Source organism: Pterocles gutturalis, unplaced genomic scaffold (genome assembly GCF_000699245.1).
Source record: "Pterocles gutturalis isolate BGI_N339 unplaced genomic scaffold, ASM69924v1 scaffold9186, whole genome shotgun sequence".
NCBI classification, from domain to species: domain Eukaryota; kingdom Metazoa; phylum Chordata; class Aves; order Pterocliformes; family Pteroclidae; genus Pterocles; species Pterocles gutturalis.
The window spans coordinates 86,734-95,706 of record NW_010103026.1 but is presented as its reverse complement, the minus strand read 5'-3'; the positions used below and the strand labels follow the sequence as shown (position 1 = coordinate 95,706).

General features: G+C 39.1%; 1 protein-coding gene across 1 annotated transcript; it reads left to right on the top strand.

The window, feature by feature from the left end:
* The first annotated feature begins 84 nt into the window (after positions 1–84).
* AKAP17A (A kinase (PRKA) anchor protein 17A) lies at positions 85–7,449 on the top strand. The gene is made up of 4 exons (XM_010086526.1): positions 85–1,288; positions 3,418–3,566; positions 4,666–4,906; positions 5,503–7,449. Exons 1-4 carry the CDS (start codon positions 527–529, stop codon positions 6,427–6,429), a joined length of 2,079 nt encoding a protein of 692 aa, XP_010084828.1. The 5' UTR covers positions 85–526; the 3' UTR covers positions 6,430–7,449.
* The last annotated feature ends 1,524 nt before the right edge of the window (positions 7,450–8,973 follow it).

Sequence of the window (8,973 nt, the reverse complement as noted above, 5' to 3'; positions counted from 1 at the left end):
CAGTGCTGCTTGGAGAGAGGGCGGTGGGGCTTCCGGGTTTTACGAGAAACGAGGCGTTTTTCTCTCGTTGCAGACACTTGGCAAAGTCTTCCTGCTGGAGAACGTGGGATCCCCCTCGGCGCGAGCTTGCTGGGGTTTAGTGGTTGTTAAGTAGACTTCCAAGGGCTGTGACATCGCTCCGCCAGCCCCTTCCTTCCTGAAAAAGGGTAGCTGCTTTCTGAGCCATCCCATACCAACATCATGTAGTCCTAAGATTGTCATCAGCTCCTTGTTTGTTTTTCTGAGGCCTTACTGAGGTTTAATTGCTTATAGGCTTTAGTGTTTATATAGTAATTTAAGATGTTTGTACTACTCCGTTTTAACTCTCTAATTGACTGTTGTGTTAAGAGACATTGTTTTAACTTGGGAATGTTTAAATGGCCAAAGAATTCAATTATTTACGGATAAGGGCTATTTTATTTCACTGCTGTTGGTCTGCAACTTAAACTTGCATCTTATTTTTTTTATCCCATGCTTTTTCTGTGTTATGGCTGCTGCAACAATAGTTCATGATACATCAGAAGCTGTAGAGCTCTGTGCTCCCTGTGGGTTATACCTTAAACCCATTACAAAAATGACCATCAGTGTGGCACTTCCTCAGCTGAAACAACCAGGAAAATCCATTTCAAACTGGGAAGTGATGGAAAGACTGAAAGGGATGGTGCAAACTCATCAGTTTTCCACTCTGCGGATTTCTAAAAGCACGATGGATTTTATCCGGTTTGAAGGAGAGGTTGAAAACAAAAGTTTGGTTAAATCTTTTCTGGCATGTCTTGATGGCAAAACAATAAAGCTGAGTGGCTTCTCTGACATTTTAAAAGTCCGTGCTGCAGAATATAAGATTGACTTTCCTACCAGACATGACTGGGACTCGTTTTTCCGTGATGCAAAAGATATGAATGAAACTTTGCCAGGGGAAAGGCCAGATACAATTCACTTAGAAGGCTTACCTTGTAAGTGGTTTGCAGCAAAGGACTCTGGCTCGGAAAAGCCAAGTGAAGAAGTCCTTAAAAAAGTTTTCATGAAATTTGGAGAAATACGTAATGTGGACATACCCATGCTGGACCCTTACAGAGAAGAAATGACTGGCAGAAATTTTCACACTTTCAGTTTTGGAGGCCATTTAAATTTTGAAGCTTATGTTCAATATCGGGAGTACGCAGGTTTTATTAAGGCCATGAATGCCCTGCGAGGGATGAAGCTGATGTATAAAGGAGATGATGGCAAAGCAGTGGCTTGCAATATAAAGGTGAGAAACTGCAGGCTTTTTTATGGGAACCTGTATGAAAGACCAAATACAACTAAATGTTACTTCCCTAGTGCTGAAAACGTATGTCTGTGTACTGTAGTGGTGACAACAGGTGACATTGGCAGCACCAGTGTGCTGTTGTGGAACAGCTGTAATAGGAAAATGATAGAAGAAAAATGTGGTGTTAGACTACATGAACAGGGTGGGTAGGATTTTGCTTTTTTTAAATGAGAATGGTTTAATAGAATGACTGTGCATATGAACATGATCTGCTAAATGGTTTGTAGAAAGTAATATGTTATTTGTAAATCTTGTCATTTCAGTTAAAAATTTTGGTTCTGAACAAGTTCAGACATATTTTACCATAAGGCTGACTTTTAGAGTGTATTGTTCTCTCTTGTGTTCACTACAAACAGAAATTTTGGGGGAGAATTTCACAGCCTGTGTATTTGGTCCCTGCGTTGATAGTGAGGTCTACCAGACAAGTGTCAGAAATGTGAAGTTTAATAGCATGTGGCCTGTAAGATCTGTGGAATACACAGTTAATCAGTAGTGTGCTTCACAAACAGAAGGGCCCCACAAAAAGTTAAACAATAATGTTAATCTGTAGCAGTTTCCTGTGAATGCAGTATACTTAGTTCATAATATTTACATACTGAGTTTTCCAGATCTTTTTTTCTGTAACCTTGTTGTCTTAGAAAATACAGCTATGACAGGAGAGAACAAGGTGGTCTGTTCAGATGTAGTATCTGTGAAAGCATGGCCTGAAGCAAACTTGCCCTGGTCAATGCGTTTACATATTGGTTGACTGAAATGTTTATGGATGTATTTCAGTGTGCTCAATAGTCATTCGTCAAATCAAAAAGTATATTTCAGGAAAAAATCTTGAGTATTCTGTTGTGTAATTTGGGAACATGCAAATATTTATTCAAGTTGGAGTTTAGTCAGTATAAGTAAAATTCTGTATTCTTTTATCTTGTTATCAGAGTTTGTCAGTTAGAGCGTAGAAACTGTTTGTACCTTGACCCTCAAGGTTTTCAAGGGAATGTGAAATTCAAACTCTCACTTATATGCAGGGGATCAGGGTTCCCAAATTTAGCTGGGCTGTGTAAGAGGAAGCATGCCTTCCTGGCAGCTGCCCTAGGGATTGATAAGAAAGAGAGAGGGCTGTGTTTGCGACTGTGCTGTCAGGACAGATCTCTTTCGTACAAGGTCACAACACCTTGACTTGTTTTTACCTGTCTGTCCTTTTAGCCTGTTAGTGAAACATCATTTTACATAGAGCCTGAGTGAATTAAACTGCAGAATATGTGCTCCTTATTCTCGGCCCTGTGGTTCATGATAATGCGGGAATGTGTTATGGGCCCCTGCCTGCCAGCCTGCACAGGCATTGGTGTCTAGAATGGGAGATTAGGACACCAGGGGTGTGATGTTTGCTGGTGTCCTGTTCCAGCATGCAGCTGGACATAGCCAAGGTGTGCCCATGTATCCTGGAAACTGAGCATTTTTGCAGGTCTCAGTACTCAGATGTCCGTAACTTCCCTTTCTCTTGTGTTCTCAGTCTCCAACTTGGAGCTTCAGCCCAGCGTACCTCAATTTGGGAATCTTGGTGTTAGAATTGGTGAGGAGGCACTTGCTTAAACTAGGTTCTGAACATTGTGGAACAGTTTGCTCTGCTGAACTTAAGGATCACGGTGTTAGACAGAAAGGGAGGCCTGTTTCTGTTACAGCTCTAGTGCTGCACAGTCCCTAATAGCATACATGAGTTGGAAGACTTCTTATGTTCCTGTGCTGACAGGTTGAAAACGTTGGACAGCCAGGGCCTAAACCACACTAGATTTTACTTTTTGATGTCAGACACACACAGAAGCATGAACTGCTACCTGATTGTGCTAGTGTGCAGGCATTTAGTTCCCACATATCTGGTTATAGTACTCTGGTGCTTGCTCTGAACACGTAGAGAAGCTCCTTTTGTTTTGAAAAAGGTTTTATATTTCTGATTATACTTACACTGCATTTTGGTTAACTTTGTGCTAGGTTAAAGTTGTTGGGGATTGTGTAGGTTGTTGGTTTGGGTTTGTTTTTTTTTTTTGTCTACTTAAAACTGTTTTCAATTGTGTCCTGTAAAGGTTTCTTTTGACTCAACAAAACACCTCAGTGATGCATCAATTAAGAAGCGTCAGCTTGAAAGGCAAAAGCTTCAAGAGCTTGAAAAATTGAGAGAGGAACAAAAACGTAAAGAGAAAGAAGCTGAGGAAAAACAAAAAGAGGAAGAAAGGTATTTATTGCTTATTGTTCAGTTATATTTTTAGCAATCAGACATGACAAAACTGTAGTTTCTCCTTCATAGCAGCATCAATAAATAGAAAATAACTAAATACAAGTTTCCTTTCAAAGTTCTACTCCTGTAGCTAAAGTGAAACACTTAAAATATTGTGGCCCTTTTGAGGAAGTAGGGTTCAGGGTTTATGAGATTTCGAGAAAAGTGTCTTACACCTATTTTTTTTTTTGTTGTTGGTTGAACTGTAGTTCCAAGAGCTGGGAACTTACATGATGTGTAGTCGTTCTGATGGAAAAATGTGCATTGTAAATGGAAAATAGAAAATTATACTCTAGTTCTACTAGTAAGTCACTTTGATATAAAGCTCATTTGCTCTTAACATCAGTTAAGAGGATAAGTTAACATCATCCCAGGGATGGGATACAAATATGTTTTAACAGTGACATTTTAATAAAATGCATATAGTTGCATGTGTCTTAAGACAGCTATTCAGAATATAAACATGAATGGAGCAAATTGTTTCAGAGGTCATGTGGTGGCCAGTTGCCTTGATGTGTATAAATTCTCATTGCTTAGTGTTTAGATATTAAACAGTTTCTGTTTATAACGGGTTTAGATTATCACTAGTGCTTTACGTTCAGTTCATAGTATTAAATCTGCAAAATATTCAACTTCTTAAAAATTATGCAAATAGACACCTGATCTCAAAAACGCTTGGCCTTTTACATAAGCTACCGTTTTGTCCCCTGAACACATTAATTGGCTTGGTAATTTTCTTATTATGAAGATTGACTGCCTAGCTGCCTGATGCATTGTTATTGTCTCTGGTCAAATCGGTTTTAAAAAAATAAGTTTTTGTTGTAGCTATGTTTTATGTTTGGATTCCAGCTTGTTTTCAGACATTGACAGGCTAATGATTGTTTGCTATCACAACTAATAGTTAAAATGTTCACTGTTTTCTGCTTCTGTTTTTCAGTAATCAACAAGACTTCCTTAGAAACAAATTTAGTCAAAGTACAAAATACATTTTTACGTTGAGTAGGAGTCTAAAATTATACTTGCCCTACATAAGGTAAAAATATTAATCTCTTTTTAGGAAGCAGAGAGAGCTTGAAGAATATGAGAGAGAGAAAAAAAGAGAAGAAAAGTTGCGCAGGAGAGAACAGAAACAGAAAGATCGTGAAGTTCGACGAAACAAAAAGCAACTTGAAAAGCTTCAAGCTGAAGAACAAAAAAAGCTGCAAGAGAAGATAAAGTTAGAAGAAAGGAAGCTCCTGTTAGCTCAGAGAAATCTTCAGTCTATTAGACTAATTGCAGAACTGCTAAGCAGGGCAAAGGTAACTTCAATATTTATTTCAGAAGCTAGTGAAGAACCCAGCAGAACAGAGCCTTTTACTGACTTGAGAGGGGGTGGGGACCACTGTTCATTAAAAAAGATTTAGAACCTCTCCAGACACTATTCCTTAGACCAAAAATTCCAAAAAGTGCAATGAAACAGTATTTCTTTCTTCTAAGAGAAATTAATGTTTTAAATTTGACTGAAACTTTCAAGTGTTGACCCTGATAAATGTATTTGAATACCTCAAATTTCACATCTTGTCCTAGCTCGTGTGTTACTCTCATCATATTAAGGAACTATATAGACCAAGCTTTGTTTTGCCTTGTGAAACAGCTAGGAGAAATTAACATACAAAAGAGTTTGTGGACTGATATTAATGTTTCACCTTACAACAGTTGTGTATTAGTGGGTTTTTGTGTTTTGTTGGTTTGGGTTTTTTTTTTCACTTTAAGAGGTAAACAGTCGTTTTATTTTGGGTTGTTAGGTTTCATTTTCTTGCCATATTGCTGCTTTTGTGTTATGGTATTACTTGGAAGCACAAGCAGGTCTATAAATACATTGTTTACTCTTACCTTTCCTTTGACTATCTTTCAGACAGTAAAGCTTTTGGAGCAAGAACATAATGAAGAAAAGATCCGTCTTCAGCAGCTAGAGGAGAGACGAAGACTCCAGGAGGCTGAACTCAAACGTGTGGAAGAAGAAAAAGAGAGAGCACTGGGATTGCAGAGAAAAGAAAAGGAACTGAGAGAGAAACTGCTGAACAATCTTCTGAGCAAGAAAATGGATGCAGTTAATCAAAACAAAGAAGAAACTGAAGCATCTCAATCTGACATGCTGAAAACCCCTACTGGTGTTCCACACACTGTGTCATCCAGCTGCATCACTTCTACCTCAGGACAAACTGTTACTGGCAAACTGGATCCCAGCTCTGAAAGAGAAGCAGCATCCCCTGAAAGTGTAAACACTCAATGCAAGTACTTGAATGGCAACATTCATGACAAAGTTCATGTCAAAGAAGGTCAGAAACTTCATACCACAAACTCTGAGAGGTGTTCTGAGAAAAGAAGTTCCGGGGCGCTTTCATGTGTTCCCACCAATAACCAGCAGGAGAAAAGTCTCTCTAGCTATGATCAGAATATCTGCAGGAAGGACTCGCGCTGTGAGCAGGGCAAACGTAGCACAAGAAGAAGAAAGAGCCGTTCATGTAGCAGCATAAACACTGATGAGAGTAAGGGTAAACGAGAGAGGAGCAGACACAGAGGAGATGTGAGTTATCAGGATGAAAAGCGCAGGAAAGAAAGGAGGTATTATAGACACTCTAGCAGAAGTTACAGTCCTCGACGAAGCCGTAGTCCTCGTCGAAGAAGTGTAAGCCCCAGACGCTCACGTTACAGAAGAACTCATAGTAGTGAACGTAAACGAGACAGAAGAGAAAGAAGTCGTAGTCGCAGAAGCGTGAGCAGGAGACGAAGGTACCAGAGAAGATCATTGAGTAAGCAAAGGAGTACATGGAGTGGGTAGTGGAGGCCTTGGCTCCTTGGAAAGGCTGTGGTTGGACAAAAGGGCCAGAAATTTGTAAACGAGACCTGATCGGTGTGACTGCTATAGAAAACACGTTTGTTTCAACCATTGCTTAACTTGCATCTAGTCCCTGAAGAAAATAGAAGCCTGATTTTTTTGACATTCCTTTGTGCTTTGTTGTCTCTTTCTGGGTTTCTGCCACAATGTAGGTACAGCCACCTGTGCTTGTGCTCAAGTTCCTACAGTGATAAAAGCCAACCTGTTTTTCTGATTGTTTCAGTTTTCTGAACTGTAATTTTAGTCAATTTAGTTTTTATCTCTTTATCAGCTAATTTGACTTGAGAAGTACATGGGTGCCAGTTACAGGAACTCCCGATGTGACAAGCTATTACACACAGATTTGATTTAAAATGCTTTCTGGTGCATTCAGTGAAATCACATTTAACAAAGCAGAGTTTTTGCTGATTGAGATGGATAGCAGGGCTTTCGTGTAGTTCTTAAAACTGACCATAAAGATGTGCAGGATATCTTTTAAACTGCTGTGATTCCTTCATATGTCTGTATGCTGCCAAGCTTTGTGGCCCAAATTATTCTGGCTTGTAATGCTGTTTGTATAATAATACTTTCCATGCAAGAGAGGCACACTGATGTAGGAAGGAAAAAACAGTGGTAAAATGGTCAAAAAGTTTTTCTGTTATTTTGCTGATATATTTGGCTTTCTAATTACTTGGCATAGAGCCACTTGAAGTATTTTTTCAGGTATACACAGAGCTAGCCATTGTCTTTTGAAAAAGGGGCCTTCTTGCTAAATTATTTTTACTTGTGGTGTTGGAAAGTAAGGCTGCAGTGTCTCTTGTTAAATCCATTTAAGAATACTTTTGCTTCTAAAATGCAGCTCAGGAATATGAAAAGCTATAACATTACAGTGAAAGAGTTTATTTTGCCTTTTTATGGTAAAATTAAAAAGAAAACTGTTTCCATTGAACTGAAGTTGCTGTTTTCATGTATCAGTATATTAAAATCTGCAGAACTCTTGTATGATAACCCATCTGTTGGAAAAAATCACTGGACACATTTGAATACTGAAGCTCAGACACTCTTCTTCATGGTTCTGTTATGTACAGCTGTTAATGCAGCAGGGTGTGTGCTCTGTCTACAGCCTTCAGATGCCATTTTCCTCACACTGATGCATCAAATCAAAGTGCATCCATTTCCTGGAACGCCCAAGAAGTACACTGGTGCTGTAGCTCAGCTGCATCCCTGTCTGATTGAGTTTGTCTGTGTTGCTTTCAGTGAATCCATGTGGGGTTTATTTCTTACTAGACCATGCTGCTGAAATCTTTGGAAGTACTAGCTGTGGAAAGAAAGGGTAGATGTTCTTTTCTCTTCCTGGCAATTCACATTTTTAAAAATCTCCATTTAATTATGTTACTTCTCAAGTTTTTGTGACTTCTCTTGTGAGTGTCACCACTGTCTTGGGGGCTGAGACCTAGACTGGTTAACTGATTATCTCAGCACTACAATCTCTGCACACTTGCTTTCTGTGGAGAATTCATTTTTGTGCTATCTTTGTTAAAGTGTTAAAAGCCTAGCTCCCTGAAGATAAGTTCATCTTTAGTAATGATTTAGCTAAAATCCAGTCTAATGTTGATTGCCAGTATTTGGTAAGGCTGGTGGGATGCCTGTTTGTAAATGCATGAAATTCTGTTTAGCCCGCTCTCAAATACTGACACAGTCCATGGTAACACCACTTTTTTTTTTTTAAAAAAAGTGTACTCTGTCTGCAGTTATGTGAGAAGTGTGACTAACAGAAGTCAGTACCAATGTCTTTGAGCTCAGGATTAGGTTCTTACTAGTATTTCTACAGTATATGTCTACTGTGGATTTCCACTCAGATTTATATGTTGGGTGTGAGTCTTGATGATGCATTATGTAAGTAATCGGGGAGATGCTACTTTATAATGCTACTTTCAGGAGGTCATCAAGCTATGAATGCAGTGTCATTGCCAAGAGTTGAAGCAGTTAAAGCAGTGGCAGTCACAAAAAAAATGTTGAGTCATACCAGAAGAATCTAACAGATATTGTTAGTTACTATGACGAAAACCCATGCTTGACAGGTTTTTCTTTTTCTTCTGAGAAGGCACCAAGAGCAGGTTACATATCCCACCTTGAAATGATTAAATTCCATAAGCTCCCCTGATGTTCAGGGCAATTTCTGAGGCCAGAGGAGATAAGGGGGAGGATGTTTAGCTGTCAGGCTTTGACAGTCGTTCAGCTTAACACACCATATCCAGCATTGGCTTTATACAATGTCTTAAAAGTGCAGTAACGTAAAGTAACACGGTTGTTTATTGTGCTTATATTATTTTCAGAGCAGCTTCAGGAATAAAAGCCTGAAAGTGCTTTGAAGCTACTTCCAAGTGCTTGCTTTCTAAAATGCAGAGGGAATGTGGAAGAAGTCCTCTTTCAGTCGTCCAGATGAACCCACTCAAAACCTCTTAAAACTCCTGTTACCCAAAGTTGCCCTGTAACTGTGCAGTGCAG